Genomic DNA, 20,209 nt, shown 5'->3' on the forward strand with positions numbered 1-20,209 from the left:
GAGTTTATACATAAACTCTATTTTATGTCAGATATTTCAGTAGTTCATGAATTGATCTATGAGAACTGAGCACCAAATTTTTTTAGTGCAATCACTGCATTCTGCAATGTGTTTTTGTAGCTAGGGTAAACGCGGTATATTCCATCACATTAAGGACGCATCAAGAAATGAAAAACTATAAAAAAATAACCGTATGCATTACTCAAGTTCTGTTTGCTTTATTTGACTCGCAAAACACTGTACTACATGCCAGCAACATCCGTCACTGTGTGTGGCAATATTCAGCACGTGGTGAGGCGTATTACATCCGCGCTTCAAGTTCTACTGATTCGTAATGCCGTCATCCACGTGTTCGAATTCCGTTTGCTGTGTGAGCTGTATTGGAATACAACACGGCTCTGAATTAGAACACGAATGAATATTGAACACTGCTTAATTACGCTTTTAATTAACAACTATTAAGCTTTTAATTAAGCAAATTTTAATTTTTGTACACAGCTTGGAACGATCTGTGTACTCTCTTTGGATCTCAATATTTTCCCACTAGATGGCCAAGACCTAGTGTTTTGGCATTAGTTCAACGCGCAAATGTATGACGTCACCATTTCAACCATCAACGAACGCATGGAACTAAAACAAAGCTTAATATAAAGGAAAAACTAAAGAGGTGACGGAATTACCCACGATGACGGAATATACCGCGTTTACCCTAGTTAACCACCCGTATCTTTTCTTTCTATTTAAAATAAATTTTAATGATGGCAAAATTTAACATTGAAAGCAACAATAAATAATTAATTTAATTTGATGGTCAAATTTTGGGGAGTTTGAAGATTTGAATAAAATAAAGGAAATAATTGTGTATATAAGTTTCGTATCCTTGACCATGACGACTGACTAATTCTTGAATTCATGTCAAGCAGAAGTGTTTAACTTTGCTGCCAAGTTGCCAACAATTCAGGAAATCTTGCAAACTGTGGTCAGGTAGATCCTGCATACTAACTCAAAGTTTAATGGTTTGTGTTAGTTTCTGGCTTGTTGTTAAGTCTGTTTGGGTTTGAATGTAGTTTTGAGATTTCTATGTTTGGTGGTTATTGGCAAACCCAGGTACCAATAATGGTTATTTAAGGGCATGTTATATCTACCAGATGCTTATTGTTAACTTTTAGATTAGGATTAAAGATATGCTTATTCTTTAATGCTCCATCATTTCATTACTTTCTCAATTATCTTTCACAGTTTCAAAGGTTATGAAATTAGTTTAAATTGGGCAATAATTTGGTTCTTCTATGTTTGGTGTTATTTTAGCTATAAAGTGAGAGAGATGGTTCCTTGCTGGGGCATTGTGCTGCTCTGTGTGCTTCTCTCAGTGCTCTATGTTGCAAGTCTCTATATCTGGGATGTCAGCAAAGGCAGGTGAGTGTTCCCATTCAAAGCTCTGTGAGAAAATAAATTCAAGTAAATTGGAAACTATTTCCTCCTAAAAAATTGCAAAAGTATTTTATTAAAGAAAGACCTCAATTAATGTTTGAAACTTGCACAAAATCTATTTCCTACATTTGGCCTTTTTATACCTTTAGTTACAAGAATAAATGCATATTGTGTTCTAGTTATCATATATACCGTATTATATATATTATTGTTCTAGTTATTAATGTTTGATGTTACATCTTTCAAGTTCAAGGGAATGCTATTATATTCATTTAGTTACAAATCATATTAACCAAGACTCAAATTCCTGCAGGGATCACCCAAGTACCATCAAGAAGCGCTGCATCAGTGTTGCTGTCATGACAATCTTGTCTCCACTCTTTGTCAAGTTCACCATCAACCCTGATGCCTTTTTACAGGTACATACAAATTGAGGAGACTAAACCATATGATTTACATGAAGTGGCAAGTTGGAGGCAAGTCCAAAGTATTTTTTATCATAAAATTTGTGTGCCTTTTAGGTGTTGATAAAAACTGGCAAATGAAAATAAAATATAGAATATAAGCCTCAAATTTTCTAAGTTGAAAATTATTATCATTGTTAAATGTTTACTGCATCTTGAAAACATATTCTTTTATATAATAGATACATATTGATTTACTAATCTCACTGCATTGTAACAGTACCCTCAAGCTTTTCTGTGACACTTAGATTAAGTTCAGTCCACAGCTTACCATGCAATTCTAATATTATTCATCAATTATTTATACAAAATATGAAGTAGAAATTGAAAATAACATGATGCTGTGATACCCCATACGTAGGAGGTATTGATACCTTAGTTTTTGTTTCACTGTACATTGACCATGAAGATCAGTCGATCCTGTTTAGCACTGGTAGTTTAGGTAATATTTTGCATGAGTTATGTGGCACATATAGGTGAGCTTCTCTGAACTCCAGTTCTGCTTCTGGCATTATAGCATGTGAAATTTTTTTCAGAATTCTTTGCAATTTTGATGTAGGTACATCTTTACTATGGTCAAAACTGGAAACCTTAGGTTATGTCCACCCTTCTCCTCTTATTTGCCTTTGTCCAAGTACTAGGTGTATTTTCATTGTAAAATATAAAATTTTAAGCCTGCAGCAATTGATTTTATAATTTTTTTATGTATTTTTTAGTTGTTGCTGTGAAATACTCAGTAGAATTCCATTCTTCTCTCACACAAACTTTTATCTATTTAACAGCATTAAACATCTATTTCCTTCTGGACCTTCAGTCAACTTATCCCTGCCAAAATCTACAGCAGTAATGGACTTTTATGGATGCTTCACAATTAGACAATTTGTTTCATCTTTCATAATACTTATACCTGATGATTTCCAATGTTCCTAAATGTTCAGTAGAATTCATTTATTGAAATAGACAAATGAATTATGTACTTAAATTAAATAACTTCTAATTTGTCAAGAATAATTATATTTCTGTTGTTGGGGTTTCTATTTGGTTCATCCTATTAATATCATTAGTTTAGTATTTCTTCCCACAAATCAAAAAATATTCCCACATTCTTGTCATCTTCAATATGTTCATTACCATATTAATTTTGGTCTATAAAAATGGAAGATTGCAATATTGTCCTTCAATTATAAATTTCTCCAAGTGTATAGTATAAATTTTTAGATCTTGCATTTTAGGTCACTTATGTACAGGGAACTTTGCTGTGAGAAGAATGACGACTTTCAAATTGTACTAACTTAGACGTTTCCATTACATTAATAATAATTAAAACATTAATGTAATTCCAATGTAATGTTGAATTATTTTACATTAATATCAACTTTTATTGCAGTACGAGTACCCTGCAAGTCCTGAAGCCTTGTTCAGACTGCATGAAGTTATGGGGCTTCGGTACGCAGGCCTGGGCTTTGCTGTGTTGTTGCCTCTGCTGCTCACTGCCACCTTCTTCTCAGGCCCCATCATCTACTGCGTCATGCATGCCAACAACGTCTTCTACTTAAGTTAGTATCTAGGGTTCATTTTATTGTTATTGTTAAGTTAGTAGGCTTTGTTTTATTGTTATTGTTGCATACGCGCATCCATACGCGCTCAGAGGGCGGCTCTAGTGGTGAACATGAAATGGTGGTTGGGGTAGGAGAAATTTATGAAAAAAAGAGGCAAGAAAGCGATTGGAAGGGATCCAATTATATTTCTGTTGTTGGGGTTGTCATCTCGCCTCCAGTTGAAATTTAAGAAATGATTAAAATGATTAAAAAAATGGCCCCTCAATGGATAATGAAGCATCCATAAAGAGGGAGCACATTGAGTCAGCGGTAGGGCCTCTCTCATTCGACCCGACCTGCAATTTTGGTTAAAAATTCATGCGGCATTTCAGGCCATTGATGCTTAAACGTCTTAGACGCGGCGCACGTCGGAAGTTGCTTTGACTTACTCTTAGTTGGCTATTTCTTATTCCTGAAGTTACGTTGGGTGAGAAACCTGCAGAGCCTTGATATTTTGTTTTCATTTTTGTTTGCCAAGTAAGTTCATTTGTCGTTAACCATGGAAATCAAAATCATTAATCAAAAGGCCACTGTTATAGCGTATTTCCCTGTCAATTAATGACATAAAACCTTCATGCATTCTTGGGTTGAAGCAGCTGATTTAAAAAACCCAGACGATTCCGGAAGAATATTCCTGATGAAAAGCCACAAGAACACTAATCAATCTTGCGTCCTATCTTGACTGAATGAAGAAAAAGTATTTCTGCACTTGTGTTCAAATTATCTACCAGTACATGTAAGATGTTGGGCCAATACATGTTGATGCAGAAATGTAAGCCAATCATGCTACACTTGTGACTTGACGCCTTTATTATTATAGTCTTGCAAACCATCTCGTCATATTGCCAGGAGTGATCGTCCCTGATTCCTTTTTCCATGGACAAACAAAGCAACACTACATTCTAGTAGCCCACTTTTTTGCCCTAGCTCACTAACATTAGCTGCCACCCGTCCAGTTTTGTACCATAGCGACACTACATTCTATTAGGCCTCTTTTATGCCCTAGGTTACTAAGATGAGCTGCTACCAGTCCAGTTTTGTACCAAAGCAACACTACATTCTATTAGGCTATTTATTTGCCCTAGCTCACTAACCTGCGCTGCCACCAGTCCAGTTTTATACCAAAGCAACACTACATGCTATTAGGNCATAATGAAATTTTATTTTTATTTTATTTTTATTTCATTTCATTAAAGTATTCGTATATTTTAATGTTCACGTGATCTGTTTCTACTGCTGATGTTTTTGTTCACAAGGAAATTTAAGCCTCTTTGGTGTAGGTCAGTAAAGTATTTTTTATTTGCTGCAAGCTGTCCGGTGAAAAACACTAAGATTGTAAGATGTTTCATGGTCACTTCATCTGTTTTACTACTACAATTGTTTTTGTTAAAAGGGGAATTTTAACAGTTAAATTTATTTTAAAGTTTTTTTTTGTTATGGGTCACTACTCACTAATATGATGAAACTTTCAAGATATGACTAAAAAATGTAGTTAAGCTTATATTAGTTGTTTTTGCTTTTAGATAGAATACAGTTTGATACGAACAGTTTTGATGGATCAAAAATTCATTGAAATCTTTTATCGCAATTGAAATATCAATAATCTAGTAATTTTGAAACCTTGAGAGATGAAAACCACTTTCGGTTGCAAGTAGCTCTAAATTTTGATAAAATTATTTATTTTTAGGCATCACATTTTTCATTGGATGAATGGAGGCCGAGACATTTTTTAATCCCAAGTGCCTTGGAAATAACGAACTTAATCTTTGAAACTTGAGCATAGAAAATTCCTTCTTACTTTCTGTTGCTGTTCTCCTGTTCCTTCTTACTTTCTGTTGCTGTTCTCCTGTTCCTTCTTAATTTTTGTTGCTGTTCTCCTGTTCTTTCTTACTCTCTGTTGCTGTTCTCCTGTTCCTTCTTACTTTCTGTTGCTGTTCTCCTGTTCCTTCTTACTTTCTGTTGCTGTTCTCCTGTTCCTTCTCACTTTCTGTTGCTGATCTCCTGTTCTTTCTCACTTTCTGTTGCTGATCTCCTGTTCTTTCTCTATTTCTAGCGCTGTTCACACACCACATTTTCATTATTCGTCTGTCGCCGCCTCTCTCTTGTCTATTTTCACACCTGGAAATAGACGAGATTTTTCGCATGTCTCTTATAATGAATACTTTCATCTAGAACAATTTCTTACATAATATTTTATTGATGATTGAAGCTTCCATTTTGTTGCTGTTGTATCAATTCTACTGACACTTGTTTGCTGTGCAGCACACATCCACCACGCCATCGAGAGAGTGCGCATTGGCATTCCGGTGTCGGCTGTCGCCCTCGGCACAAGTCAGTCTCTATATAATTACCTTTGTTCTTCTAGCTCTTGTTTAGTCCTTTGATGTTCCTAGTGCAATATAAATCTACGTTTTCTTTTACATTTTATTGTTTATTTGTTTTTACTTCATTTATGTTTCCAGTTAAAGGATTAAATTTGTCTTTACTGGGAAACAACGGTCAAGTTTTTCTGTAATGTGCCTCGCAAGTATGAAAATAGGAAAAAAAATCTTTAAAAAAATCTCAGTTCTCAATGCTTGGCTGACGAGTCAAAGGCTTGCATCTGAAAGCGAGGTAACGTGTTGTAACATTTTTTAGTTTAGTTATAAAAATAAAAATTTAGTTCCGCTAACACTAAGTATAGAAAAAAAATTATTCACACTAATCTGTTATTTCAGCGCAGCCTCATAAGAGTTATTAGTTAGTAATCAACACCAAGAAAATGTATTGGTCATTTTGTCCAAATAATGATGCACTATTCTAGCAGAGAACGGCCATATGTAGCACTGATACCCTCTTTTGCCGGGCCAAACTGTGTCGAGATAACCCACTCGAGGGCATGAAGTGCTAAGCTATTTGGATTATGAAACACTTGTTTCTCTGAGTGTATACAGTGTTGGTGATGAGTGATGGCCGCTTGGTTAAGTATCCTCATGAATGGAATTTATCTCATGTAGTCTGATGAATGCAAGTGCTATGGTTCTCATTGCTGTGCACAAACTCCAAGTAAATTAACCATTTAATCATTGAAACCGTCTTGGAAAATGCCATTGTATTCTAAATAGTTTTTTGAACTGATGATTTAGTTTGTGATTAAAACGCTTCCAATAACGATTTGGTGACATTGGTTTCTCTTACTTAATATTAATAATAATATAATTATAAAGTACTTATAATATTATTATTATTATATTTATTCTACATATATTATTATACATAATATTATTACATTTACATAATCACTAATCTCTTGCCAGCGTACGAGCGTTTGCTACTCTAAAGTTCCATCCACTATTTCTCTCAGAGAAATTCATGATACTTTGTCCAAATAACGATGCTCTTTTGCCCTTACATGGGTCGTCTTGACCCAGTTTGACCTGATAAAAAAACTTATCAGTGCATCACAGAGCAAGTTTGCCACTATTTGGATAATATAACCCATACATATCCATGAGTGATATTTCTTGATGATGAATAAGTCTTTATATTTTAGCTTAAGGCAACTTGCTCTAAAGTTAATGTATTATTTAAGTATTTTGAATTGCTATTAAAACTTGTATTTTATCTTGCAGTATTCCAGTGCATCTTCACGTCGGTGTTCGGCATGTACAGCGCCTTCTTGTTCATGAAAACAGGTCCGTGTGTCTGCCTTACATATAAAGTTTTTTATGCCTCACCTTCCTTAAAAGTTTTTTAATGCCTCACCTTCCTTAAAAGTTTTTTACGCCTCACCTTCCTTGAAAGTTTTTTACGCCTCACCTTCCTTGAAAGTTTTTTACGCCTCACCTTCCTTAAAAGTTTTTTACACCTCACCTTCCCTAAAAGTTTTTTACGCCTCACCTTCCTTAAAAGTTTTTTACGCCTCACCTTCCTTACAAGTTTTTTATGCCTCACCTTTCTTAAAAGTTTTTTACACCTCACCTTCCTTAAAAGTTTTTTACGCCTCACCTTCCTTTAAAGTTTTTTAAGTTTTGCGGGCCTTGCGTTCAGAGTTTCTTCTGGTAACCAAATTTGTTTCCGTTCTTAGCGCAAAAGTTAGTTTTTTTATTTCAATTTTAAGATTCCACTTTATTAGTTTTGTGTCAGAACATCATTTTATGCATTTATGCATATTTTACAAAATATTTGTTGTATATTTTTTCATCGTTTGATGTCATGAATACATTTAACGGCACTTTCCTTGATAACCGGCAAAGCAATACTTATTAATTTTATAGTTAACCTTAATACCTACCGCTTTGTTTGCGTTACTTTTAGCTAATTTTCAGTGCATTTTTTTTAATATGAACAAATGCTAAATTTATGTGTTCATATTTTCTGATTAAACTTACTTTTTTATTAAACTTTAAACTTAAACTGTCAATTACGGGTCATTATAGTTTGCTTCCATCTGCATAAGTGGATGTAAGCGTTCAGTCAAAATACATTCACAACAAAATCTTACAAAATGTTTTCATAACAAACATATTAACATAAATACAATAAAAAATAATGAATGAATTGTGTTGACAATAAGATCATGTCTACCTGATGTCGCACTCAGATAACTCAATACATCATATTGTCCAAAACTCGGCAGCCTCCGTTGGCGCTTCTTGACTTGTTGTAACTCCCTTTATTTGATATCTCTGTTCCGGTTATATTGGCTTGTGGTCAAATTACGCATCAGTTGCTTCGGGTCTTTTCTGCTGTGACGATTTACTTACGCTTATTCTGGCACTCTCAATTGGCCTTAATGTCGGCTCATAACCTAATAAATTTTCTTCCAAACGAGGCAAAATTTGTAAAAATCACGCGACTCGTGGCAAGTAAAATAGGCAAAATTTTCTCTCGCATCCAATTTTAACTTCTTATGTAATTTTTACTTATGTCATTATTTACTTCTGTCATTATTTACTTCTGTCATTATTTACATATGTCATTATTTTACTTAAAGCGCAAGTTCACCAAGAATTTAAAGGCAAGGAAAACGCCAAGTACATTAACCATTTCATTATTGAAAACCTTCCGGAAAATACCATTGTATTTTATACAGTTTTTTAAACTGATGATTTAGTTTGCCTTCAAAACGTTTTCAATGACGATTTGTTGAATTAACTAATCATTGTTCTGTGTCAACTAATTAACTAATAATCATCACTAATCAATAAACTAACCATTGTTGTGCCTCAATCTTTACTATCTACAGACTGAGTTCCCTTAATTATAAATTCTTTCAAAGATTTATATTCTTCATTGCAGTCAATCGTTAACAATAACTTTTAATGTGCAGGTCACTTCGTATCTGCGTTCGTGACGCACGCTTTCTGTAACCTGATGGGCCTCCCTGACGTCATCGAGATCTTACAACTACCTGCACGACAACGCTACCTGCACCTGTGCCTGCACCTGTTAGGTGTGGTCATGTGGTACCTGCTGCTACCATCACTCACAGCCTCCTGCAGGTTCCAGACCGTCATTAATTACCTACCTGACTTGTGAGACCATGACTACCATCAAGCATCGTAGTAGATTTGTCTACACTGAAGGGATGTTAAACGCTACTTGTGACTTCGCAACAACGATCAAATTTTATGGCGGAGATTCTTGTAAACTTGAATGAATTTTGTCGATATTTGTGAGACTACGGCAACCTGAAAACCCTGTTGTAGATTAATGATAGCTTGAAGGAAAAGTTAGTATTTGAATCAGGCCCACTGTAAAAGTATTCGGTTTCGAACATAAGAATTTAACCTGAGATCCAAAAAAATAAACTCGGTTTTAAGCACAAATAATAAAACTTGGCAAAAATTCTAAATAAAATCGACGCAGTATTGAGCTTCAAGCTTCTGCTTGCCTCTCTTGCCTCTGTGGCTTCCTCTAATTTTTTACTCAAATTTTGTGTTAGATATCGCAGGATAACTTTATCCTTCACTCCTATACTTAAGTTCCTGTGCCAAATTTCGTCTAACGTAGCCATACCATATTACAATTTATTGCATATTACCCTTTATTGCATATTACCCTTTATTGCATATTACCCTTTATGTTTAGTCTCTGGAAAGTTTCTCGACTGCATTTTCCGTTGAAGTTGTTACATGGAACACGACTCCATCAGCAACCCTGGCAAAAAAATCCTTTAAATGCTTACAAGACGTCGAGCGTTTGGTTCATTGCTTTACATAATTCATTAATACTATTAATAGCTGCACTCAATAAGGTTGCTATTAATTTATGTATACTATGATAACCTTTAGTTTTGAAGTTCGGCTAGACCTTTTAATTACTCTTCCTTTGCTACAAATTCTAGTTTTGAACTAATCGATGTCTTGCAGAAAAAAAGGGTCCAAGTTCTAGTTTGCCACTCGGCTAGACTCTGTTTTTTATGGATTGTTTGCTGTACATGTTTGAAAGAAAGCTAGACCTACTTTCGGCTTGCATCCGATTGTTATTTTTAATTAAGAAGTATTATTAAGTATTGAATAAATAACCACTACCATAAGTTATCGAGCGTCGTGTTCAATATTTAAGTGTTCAACTTCTGCCTTTCACACAATGTTAGCTCACTTAAAAATGAACTGAAGCAAAACAAATAATTTAAACTCACCGGTGAACTAAGCCCATCATTATTCAATAGATTTTTTTATCTTAAAAATTATGTGCACCGAGTATTATTGAAGAGCAGCCAATGGTGTCGGGGCTTGGTAGCGCGATAACTCAGTTGTTGTGAGCGCAGGAGGAGGCGCTGAAGTTGCCCGTCGCGGCTCAAGCCTCGAGACGGAATGTTTTTATACAAGTTAACATTGATACCAGTTAACGTTGACAGCAGTTTATGTTGAAACCAGTTTATGTAGGCAGAAGTTTATGTTGAAGCCAGTTCATGTAGGCACAAGTTAATGTTGATACCAGTTTATCTCGACACCAGTTTATGTCGTCAGAAATTTATATCGGCACAAGTTTATGTTGATATCAGTTTACATTGACACCAGTTTTCGCTGACACAAGTTTAGCAGTTTATGTTGACATAAGTCAACCAGTTTATGTTGGCACAGGCTTAACCAGTTAACATTGCCTCAAGCTGTCCCGTTGATGTTGACAGAAGTAGCTTTTGTAGCTGAAGTCTTGAGCAGGCGAGTGCAGCTAAAGCAATAGACACCAAGCCAATAGCTTCATCGCTCGTCGTCGCAGTCTTGCTGGTGATAATTTGCTGGGATAAAACATTCAAGTGTTACGTACTAAGTTGTGTTCAATAGTAACGTCTTGCATTTCCTTTGTAAAATTACTAGTTTATGAGGAAACATTAATCGGTCTGTGAATCTCCTTGTATAGCGCACTCGTCTGTTGTTCCCTTCTTAAGCATGAACGTAACTCTTCATGGAAATTTATTTTGTCTTCATTGCTGACGTCAACATGAACATTTTTATGATGATTTACTCTGTTGCTGAAGAAAGATATCGTTTGAACTACTCCCCGCACTTCAGCCTCCTGCCTATGTCTAAATATTTTGCAATACTAGACATCGCCATACTCTCAACTTCGTGCATTTATGACGAGAATGAGAGATTACTGATATTGCTCGGGCTTCCAAGCTGTACAATTAAGAAGAATTAGTAATTTGCAGTAATTTTGTATATTGTTACTCTAAATTGTACCATCTTCCTCTGCACGGCGAGCGTATCTTTTCTCCAAAATATTTTATTATTCACATGAAATATCTTCATAAATTACAAATTAGATATTCTCAATTCTGTTTGTTTCAAATTCTGTTCTGTTAGATACCGTCTGTTATTCGCTGCCATTCGTATTGAATAAGAATGTCTGATATTTTACATTATTTTAATTTCTAGCTGTGATCTCTAGTCCGAAACTCTGTTGCAATTTGTTTGCTTGATCCTTTCCGTTCCCTTGCAATCGTCTGGGCTTCCAATTTCACGAGTTCTCTTGTTTTTGCTCAAGTGTTCGCTGATTCTTAGTTACATTCATCATAAAGTTGTTCAAGCCGCCATTTTTATACAAGTAGTCAAGTAGTGTAGGTGTATATAGATGTTGATCAACTTGTCACTAAAGGCGCAAAAGAAAATCTACCGTTTTTTAAAAAAACGCTAGATTGTACCGTTTTAAATTAACGGGTACATTTTTAATTAACGATTAATTTTTAATTAACGATTAATTTTTAATTAACGGTTAATATAATTGTTCTTTATTGCATATATTATCAGGAGCTGTACTATAAAAACTTGCTTTAGTACACTTAGCGTAGCGTGCTATGTTTGAAATACTGTCAGTGATTGGCTTACGGAATGAGGAACTCGTAACTATTTCGATAAAATAGCCATTGATATTTTTTATTCATTAACTGTACTTATTAATTTATATAAACACATCTTGTACTTCGCGTCAGTGACATCATCAGCACCAGCCATTATAACTCTACTAGTGAGACAGGTGCCGCTAGACTTGTCTTTATTGCGTCCAAGTAATTATAAATGGTCAGTTATTAATGTGTCTAATTTTTTATAAGGTGTCTATTAATGAATCAATTTTAATTGATGAGTTATTTTCTAACTGGAATTATGGGTGATTCCTGGAGACGTTCAGCTCACGGAACCCAGTTACGCCGCTGCGCGTTGCCGTCGTAGTTTTCGGTGATGTGGAATCTCATGACAAAGATTTTCTGTGTCGATAAAAGTAATGATTAATTTATTGCATTTCTTTTTGATTATCTGTGATGATTAACGCAGTGCGCGTTTTGTAAGTGTAATGATTTACGCATTGCGCGTTTTGTATGTTTAATGATTTACGCATTGCACATTTTGTATGTGTGATGATTTACGCATTGCGCGTTTCGTATGTGTGATGATTTACGCATTGCGCGTTTTGTATGTGTGATGATTTACGCAGTGCGCATTTTGTATGTGTGATGATTTACACATTGCGTGTTTTGTATGTGTAATGATTTACGCAGTGCGTGTTTTGTATGTGTAATGATTTACGCATTGCGCGTTTTGTATGTGTGATGATTTACGCATTGCGCGTTTTGTAAGTGTAATGATTTACGCATTGCGCGTTTTGTAAGTGTAATGATTTACGCATTGCGCTTTTTGTATGTGTAATGATTTACGCATTGCGCGTTTTGTTAAGTGTAATGATTTACGCATTGCGCGTTTTGTAAGTGTAATGATTTACGCATTGCACGTTTTGTAAGTGTAATGATTTACGCATTGCGCTTTTTGTATGTGTACAAGGTCAGCCATTCTTCAACAAGGGTTCAATTTTAACCGTTATCTGATAGAGAACAAAAATTTTTCGATATACGTCGGTCTCTAGAAATTATAGAACTTGAAGACAGACAAGCAGACCGGAAATACGAGCTTTTTGGTTTTCCATTTTATCGCTTGACTATAATATTTATTTATTTGATTATACAAGTGTATGTTACTCTAGTTGTATTAACAAAAAAATATAACCACCAACGAAATCAGCATGTTTGCTTCTATTTTATGTTTCCGTTGATTCCACGAAACAGTGCAGTCACAATGCCTTTACGCTCATTTGTTCTCACACTCTTTGTCACGGACGATTTGCACGTATTTACGATGCATCGAACTATCAAGCAGGACAGCAATACATTGTCTTACTTCCTTGCTTGATCGCTGGTGACACATACCTAATAAACCATCACCAATAAACGATTGAATTAATAACCAGTATTACTATCACAAGCTTTATTTTTATTCAAAATAAAGGAGAATTGGTTTTGCCAGAAGGGTATGAGTAGCGCATCAAGACCACACCCCCGGTCCGGGCGTCTTGCCACACACTGAGCGCCGTGCCCTGGAATTGGGCACCTGGACCCTTGTGCTCCAGCCTGGAATGTCCGGCAGAGGGGCGGGGAGCTGGCCTTCCAAGGGGGTGTTGGCGTCGCTCTGGAGACGCGATTGTACAAGAGACGTGTACCTCACATGTGCTTTATTCCAACACGAAGCACGGCTCGTTAGTCGCGGTCCTAATTAGAAATCGTTTAAATGCATAGTAAAATGCATAGATGAAGCATAACCAACCAGAGTATGTGTGCATCAATGACGAGCAGCAATAATTTAACGCTAACTTGCGGTTGCTTTTTTTTCTCCCCCTGCTTTTCTCTGTACAATTACGATGACAACAAACCGTTATTATGGCCGACGAAAACATTGAAATTCTTGTCGTGGCCTATCGTGATGAAAAGGCCACATTTGATGACGATTTTAGATTCCTATATCAATATTTCCTAAATGAAGAATAACGAGTCCACAAGTTCAATTTTGTTGCAATACGACTAACATATGCAAAACGACTAACATAACATACAATATACGACTTTCAAAATCAACTCGTCTCGTAAATCAATTTGTGCCCTATAATTTTTACATCCTAAGTGACAGGCCTTTAAATGTAGTGAGAGAAAAACACAGAAATTCAAAACCGTTCTTTTTTTTTACTGGAACTCTTACACGAAAATTCCGCGTTTAAACACGAGTATCTCCGCACTACCCAACACGTGGCAACTAAAGTGAAAAAAGCCTTGGCTGAGAGATCGATATTGAAACTCAACACGTCGGTAAAATCAATGCTGGATTTAAGGGTGTAAAGTGTAAACCGTCGGCGAGTACCATAGATACTGATACACATACACCATAGATACACAGCTCCACAGTACCAAAAACAGTCTCGGCGAAAACCAAAGACAGTCACGAATCGTAAGCTGTGTTCACGGCATAAGAGCAGATTTCATCAACCTATCAGTACGTCAGATAATCTACGTCATATTCCAATACAGTAGTTAGTACAATATGATTCACAAACTACCATTCAGTGAATGCCGACATGTAAACTAATTAAACTGAAATTAAACTACCATTCAGTGAATGCCAACATGTAAACTAATTAAACTGAAATTAAATACTATATTCAGTTTGTACGAGTACTTCAAAATTTACATATTTTACTGACACTTTTTAAAGATGGCAAAAATCCTGAAATAACACGGCCGTTTGTCGGTGACAAAATGCTGATTCATCTACATCGTGAATGCTTCATCTACAAAAAAATTGTAGATGAAACATGGTACAGATTCGTCTCCAAATGCTGATTCATCGTGATGAATCAGCATTTGATATAACATGCTGATTTATCACGATGACAAAATGCTGATTCATCGTTATAAAATGCTGATTCATCGTTATAAAATACTGATTCACCATGCCAGAACGCTGATTCATAAAGAAATATGATAAAATCATATTATCATTTCATAATCAGAGATTGAAAACTACATAGCAACTTGAAAATACACATAAAAATTATGTCAATATTAGCTCCAGTTTATACGGTGTTCTCAGGCTGTGACGCATTTATTTAGTTCATGAAACGTATTAACTGATATAAATCAAAATGAGACAAGTTCGTAATATTTAGCACGGCCATGTTGTTAATGGCAAAAATCATGATACAAGGCCATTAGACCACCATTAGACCACAAGGCCATTAGACAAATACCATTAGACCACAAGGCCATTAGACAAATACCATTAGACCACCATTAGACCACAAGGCCGTTAGACCAATACCATTAGACCACCAACCCATCACCAACCTCGCACGCACAAAAGGACAGTGTTCACTAACTTAGGGATGGCCACCGCCAACACCAACAAGGTTAGCGGTGCCACCGCCACCGCCAGAAACACTTTCATCCAGAAGCCATTTTGAACCGTCGCGGGAAGACGTCTACCTATAGTCCACCACCAGACAAACACAAGCACCAGGAAAACAAAACGCATACTTTCCTCAAACAATAAATTCCCAACAGGCCAATAACCAACCTCAGCGACCACAGTCACAACGCACTGAACATCAGCGGGGCAGTCGTCCGGCTCTGTCACGTCCGGCACGACGAGCATCATCTGACGGCAGATATTGTATCATATTATTATCTATTATATTAATAGTACTGACATTATCGTTCATAACACTATAAATATCTTTTAATTAAAGATATTCATAGTAAACATGTTGCGCACCACTCACCTGGGTGCAGACTAAGAGGTGGTCCATGTTTTCCAAGTGGTCGTCAGAGAACCATGATGGTGACTCGGGTAACCTGCGCGTAGCCATCATTAATTCCGACATATTCCGGGCCTGAAACATAGCACATGTTCAGCATATTGTTCTGCACGGCGGACAGTCAGCAGCACGGAGGACAGAAATGATTAAATATGATGATGGACAGGAAACGTATTGGTACATATGCGTACCACGAAATGTATTTCTCCAGGAGGTAGTGGTACATAATTCAGGTTGCCTAAAATCGGCCAAATCCGAAAACAAAAAAGGCCAAAATTTCAATGTATACTAGTTTATTTGTAGCTTCCGCTATAAAAATTCCATTTATTTTCTTTTTGCAGTATTTAAAATTTAATTAGGAAGTACCCCTATCATAAATTTTAGCCAGCCAACGCAATTGAGAAAAACTAAATCACGGAATTTATCCGGAAAAAATGACCGTCTGGCAACCCTGCCTAAAAAATTTACAAAAAATGAAATAATAGTACAAGATGAAGCAATCGTAGTCAACATGTTAAGATTAGCATCAGCAGTACAGAGCTATTCTATTCTTGTTCTAAGCTATTAAATTTTCAGTGAACTACCAAAATGGACTACGTATCATCACTTAACATATATAAACAATAATGCCAGCACCTTCACTCCTGCAATTTCCACTGCTTCTAGAAGGGCGCGCCGCTCAGGTTGGTTGAAGGAGGCAGGCACTGGGAAGATGACCTCCTGAACCTGCTGCCCGGTGAGGGCCGACACTTGTTTCTTCACCTCCTGCAGCACATATGCCACCAGTTCCTCAACGTTCAAGCTTCGCTCGCTGCACAGGAAGTGACCATTTTAAGAGTGAACATCAAGGCGGTCAGCCGCGGTAGTCGCCTATGGCGTTTCTAAGCTATGTGGACATGAGGGATGTGAAGGACATGAGGGATGTGAAGGACATGAGGGATGTGAAGGACATGAGGGATGTGAAGGACATGATATGCGTCCAGCAGTTGCACCGCCAGGACCTCAACTATCAGGCTTATCTCTCTGCACTGGAGGTGGTCGTATCAAGTATATATATACGAGGAAAAGAATAAGGGACATGAGGGACCAAAGGATGCTAGTCTGGATGCATCATCTGATGTATTTATTTGACAAATTGCTCACTCTGAGGTCCTGAAAATGACAGTCTCTCGTTCAGGGTGGGGGAGGATGTTGTAGAAGGGGTGGGCCTTCATGTAGGCCTTCACGGTGGGGTGATCCACTGGCTTGCCTAGCAGCTGCAGGATGTTGCCGTCCAGAGCACTCGATAGCAACCTGTGGCAAAAACACAATGTTCAGAGTAACTTGAAGTTGTTGAATTTTACATCTGTTTAATGGTTCAAAGCTAACTTTAACACTATAAGAATGACGAAAATTATTAAAGCTCAAAATTTGCTCTCGAGGTAAAGATGCAAAATAATCATTTTCATTGCGCCACATAACAAAAACAATATTTATTTCAACAAGATTTTTATCAAGCCACTTTGCTGCTTGTTTTATATGTTGATAACTCACCTCATGCCAGCAGTGATGGTCCCAATCCTCTTGCCATCTAGGGTGCCAATAGCCACAGGTCCATCTCCATTGCGGTCCATCTCCATTGGCATCTTCGGCTGCACAATAAAGCATACGGTATGTCTCAAAGATTGTTGATATTCCTAGACAAGGAATCATTGTAATCATTCAATTGTTTGTCTAGCAGAAACCTAGAGATTCAAGGACAAAAAGTTATTTAGAACAATAGAACAAAAACAAATCGTTAGAACAAAATTACAATAATATGGACCAAACAGTGGCTGAAATTGTCATCTATTTTGAAATGTTTTGCCACAGCAATTGAAAAATTTTTAAAATCATACATGAAATTCATATTCAGACAACATTATTGCTCATATTCAATACAAATAATGCAGGAAAGTAAAATGATAAAAAATAGAAATGTACAATAAAAACAACATAATAAAACTTTGTAATTTCAAAAACTAATTGAGTGTAATTCATTTAAAAAAGTTGAAACTTAAAAATAAAATGCAACTTTTCCGTAAGTCATTAGACCTTGGTCACAATTAGACAATTGCATACCTACTAGTAGGAAAATACTGAACTAAGATAAAATACATATAATTAATCTATTCACTTACTACTACAACAGCCACTTTCTGGTAGTCAGTAGGATGGCAGCCAGGTCTGAATAAAAGAGCTAAAACAATGCCATACATGGCCAAATAACAGACCAACTCTCTGGAACTGATAGGCATCCTGATAAATGAACTAGAAGCAAATGGGATGTACTACTTAGTGAACAGTTAGGGGCTGATAATAGGGGCTTAGACTGAGAGCCTGTTGGAATGAAGATAAATTAGAAGAATAGTACAGATAATATACCATAAAGGGGGTNAATCAGGGTTGGCAATGATTAAATCAAAATGATTAAATCATGTGATTAAATCACTAGATTTTTTATAAAAAAATTATGATTTTTAAATTTTTTTTTCAATTTTTTTTATATATTTAAATATATTGAGTGACAGTCTTCAATTTATTTTGAGGTATTGTTATTCATGGTACAGTATAAATGTACTATGAAAAATTGGAATATAAACCTATTGCCTTCAGTCTTAGTGTGTATTATATTCCAATGAATTGTATGTTTTTGGTATACAGGTATCAAGTGTTGCAATACATTGTACATATAACATAGCTAGCAGCCTAGCTAATTCTTATAAGGCTATAAGTAGTCTTTACCTATTTGACTATTATATACGTATTAATCACACTATACAATTTACATGTATTTGCTAGCTTATATAAGAAGGGTTGGTTGAGATTGTATTGACCTTTTAGGCAATTAGAAAGATTTTCCAGCCTAATACTAGTAATTCTAATTAAAATATTTGATTTCAATCCTTAAATATGTGAACAATTATAAAACTATTTATAAAATAATTAAATGCAGTGAATAGAAATAAAATGTTTGAATTTTTTTTTAATCCCAAATGAAAAATCATCTTGTTCAAATATATTTAGAAATTTTGTGAGGATGAAGTGATGCTAATACCTAACAACTAACATACTGGAAGTAACAAGCTGAATTAAGCTGTACTGCTGTACAGTCACAGTGGTACTGCTTATCTCAAACTCAAAGTGAGCATTTATAATAATGCTGATAAAAAAGTGAATATGCTAGACTGCTAGTGCAATTGCAATATGAATATCATCACTATTATGTGTGTCTAAACTAAAGAAATGTGAATGGCTTTGTCATCATGCCATATCTAAATTAGGGTAAGCTGGAGACTGGAGAGTGTTGGTAATGGTACCTATCCTAATTTAAAATTTAGATATGGTTAGTTCTACTTTTGAGATATGTGGAAAAAGGATTGATATCAGGAATTCAGGAAATAGGAATCATGATTCCTATTTCATAAGGCGTGCAAAAGACCTATAGGCTATTTCAATCAAAAATGCACCTACTCCATCAATTAGGCATTAGATCCTGGGTTAAGCAGGGATGGGCCCATCCGCCCATGATGATGGGTAGCCTACATCTCCAGCTCCAAGCCTCCAACCAACCCTTGCAACCGTGCAAGTATATTTTTAAGAGTCACAGTCGGGTGGCACTCGTACCCTTGCGCCGTATCATAATTAGAAAGTTTAGTTTTGAAGCTCACCTTCTGCTCCTCACACACCTAAAAAGTATTTATGATATATATTTAGCAAATAGCGATTATTCTGGTGGGCACAAATTATAACAAATAATTAGGCAACTTATCAATCGCGTCCGTTTTCCCTAACTTGGTAGTTGGTTCTACTGCGAAATTTCGTACTCACTAATGTCTCACTTTTCGTTGAAATTCGTTCTAGAGGGTAACGTTTTCAAACAATTAGCGCGAAAATTTTTACCTCAAGCATCAGTGGTAATGAAGTATTTTTTTTCATAATAATACGGTGGATACTCCATAATTGAATAAAAACCCCAAGTACTCATTTAGTGTAGTAACAATTGGGACAAAATTGAACATAGTTGTGAACTACTTAGTCAACTATAAAGCAAGCCATATCTGCTTTAAAACACAAATAATTTAAAATATTAGTTATTTGTTAGCTCTTAATTACGGGAATCGGCCATATAGCGATTTCGATGACCAATTGTGCGGTTGTGACGATGACACGGTCGCAAATGTTGTCTAATCGATTGATGTTTCTCGACATAATTCTGCTCGTGTATTATTAATTTCTTACTTACTGAACTATGCTTATCATCAGCGGAAACGATCTACCAAAGCTCTACAATTATTGGCGAACTTTTATACCAAGACAGGATTTTAGATTGATACGTTAGCAATTTGTCTTTAGTCGAGATTTTTTACCACCGAACCACATCTACACGATTTTCGTAAAAAATGGAAAGTTTCAGTATATCCAAGAAACTTTTATATATTTTTTAATTTCGAGTATTTCGAGAGAGAATTTCGCGTCATCTGCACGGTGGTCCCAAGCTTCCAGTCTGATCTATTAAAAAAACATTTTGACTTGATCGCTTATGCGCTAAGGCTCGTGTCAAATTCTTTGTTCTCG

The 20,209-nt window shown here is 35.9% G+C and overlaps 2 protein-coding genes across 5 annotated transcripts; one reads left to right on the forward strand and one right to left on the reverse strand.

Annotated features, from left to right (window-relative positions):
- Positions 1-1,150: 1,150 nt before the first annotated feature.
- On the forward strand, positions 1,151-11,386 carry LOC108683032 (CAAX prenyl protease 2). Its single transcript, XM_018172309.2, has 6 exons — positions 1,151-1,416; positions 1,745-1,850; positions 3,283-3,451; positions 5,756-5,824; positions 7,105-7,167; positions 8,805-11,386. Exons 1-6 carry the CDS (start codon positions 1,199-1,201, stop codon positions 9,011-9,013), a joined length of 834 nt encoding a protein of 277 aa, XP_018027798.2. The 5' UTR covers positions 1,151-1,198; the 3' UTR covers positions 9,014-11,386.
- Positions 11,387-12,741: 1,355 nt separating this feature from the next.
- Positions 12,742-19,415, reverse strand: LOC108683035 (hypoxia up-regulated protein 1). 4 transcript variants are annotated; one of them, XM_018172314.2, is made up of 8 exons: positions 19,303-19,415; positions 17,773-17,971; positions 17,147-17,244; positions 16,757-16,906; positions 16,250-16,424; positions 15,578-15,688; positions 15,373-15,453; positions 12,742-13,437 (listed from the first exon to the last, which is right to left on the reverse strand). In XM_018172314.2, exons 2-8 carry the CDS (start codon positions 17,887-17,889, stop codon positions 13,294-13,296), a joined length of 876 nt encoding a protein of 291 aa, XP_018027803.1. In that variant the 5' UTR covers positions 17,890-17,971; positions 19,303-19,415; the 3' UTR covers positions 12,742-13,293. The 4 variants fall into 4 exon arrangements, with proteins under 4 accessions (XP_018027803.1, XP_018027805.1, XP_047740594.1 ...); XM_018172316.2 differs by lacking the exon at positions 12,742-13,437 and adding an exon at positions 13,483-13,517; XM_047884638.1 differs by lacking the exon at positions 12,742-13,437 and having other exon boundaries at positions 13,547-15,453.
- Between the last annotated feature and the right edge of the window lie 794 nt (positions 19,416-20,209).

Source organism: Hyalella azteca, unplaced genomic scaffold, assembly GCF_000764305.2.
Source record: "Hyalella azteca isolate HAZT.00-mixed unplaced genomic scaffold, Hazt_2.0.2 contig15773, whole genome shotgun sequence".
In the NCBI taxonomy this organism is placed as follows: Eukaryota; Metazoa; Arthropoda; class Malacostraca; order Amphipoda; family Hyalellidae; genus Hyalella; species Hyalella azteca.

What these genes read in the sequence shown, in the direction of transcription:
- LOC108683032 (XM_018172309.2), top strand. Translation starts at nt 1,199, where the DNA reads ATGCTCCATCATTTCATTACTTTCTCAATTATCTTTCACAGTTTCAAA. An exon ending in TGGGATGTCAGCAAAGGCAG is followed by an intron (nt 1,417 to 1,744) that starts GTGAGTGTTCCC and finishes AAATTCCTGCAG; the next exon opens with GGATCACCCAAGTACCATCA. An exon ending in GGCTGTCGCCCTCGGCACAA is followed by an intron (nt 5,825 to 7,104) that starts GTCAGTCTCTAT and finishes TTTATCTTGCAG; the next exon opens with TATTCCAGTGCATCTTCACG.
- LOC108683035 (XM_047884638.1), bottom strand. Translation starts at nt 17,889, where the DNA reads ATGCCTATCAGTTCCAGAGAGTTGGTCTGTTATTTGGCCATGTATGGC. An exon ending in ACCATCACTGCTGGCATGAG is followed by an intron (nt 16,907 to 17,146) that starts GTGAGTTATCAA and finishes TTTTTGCCACAG; the next exon opens with GTTGCTATCGAGTGCTCTGG. An exon ending in TGGAAATTGCAGGAGTGAAG is followed by an intron (nt 15,689 to 16,249) that starts GTGCTGGCATTA and finishes GCTATGTTTCAG; the next exon opens with GCCCGGAATATGTCGGAATT.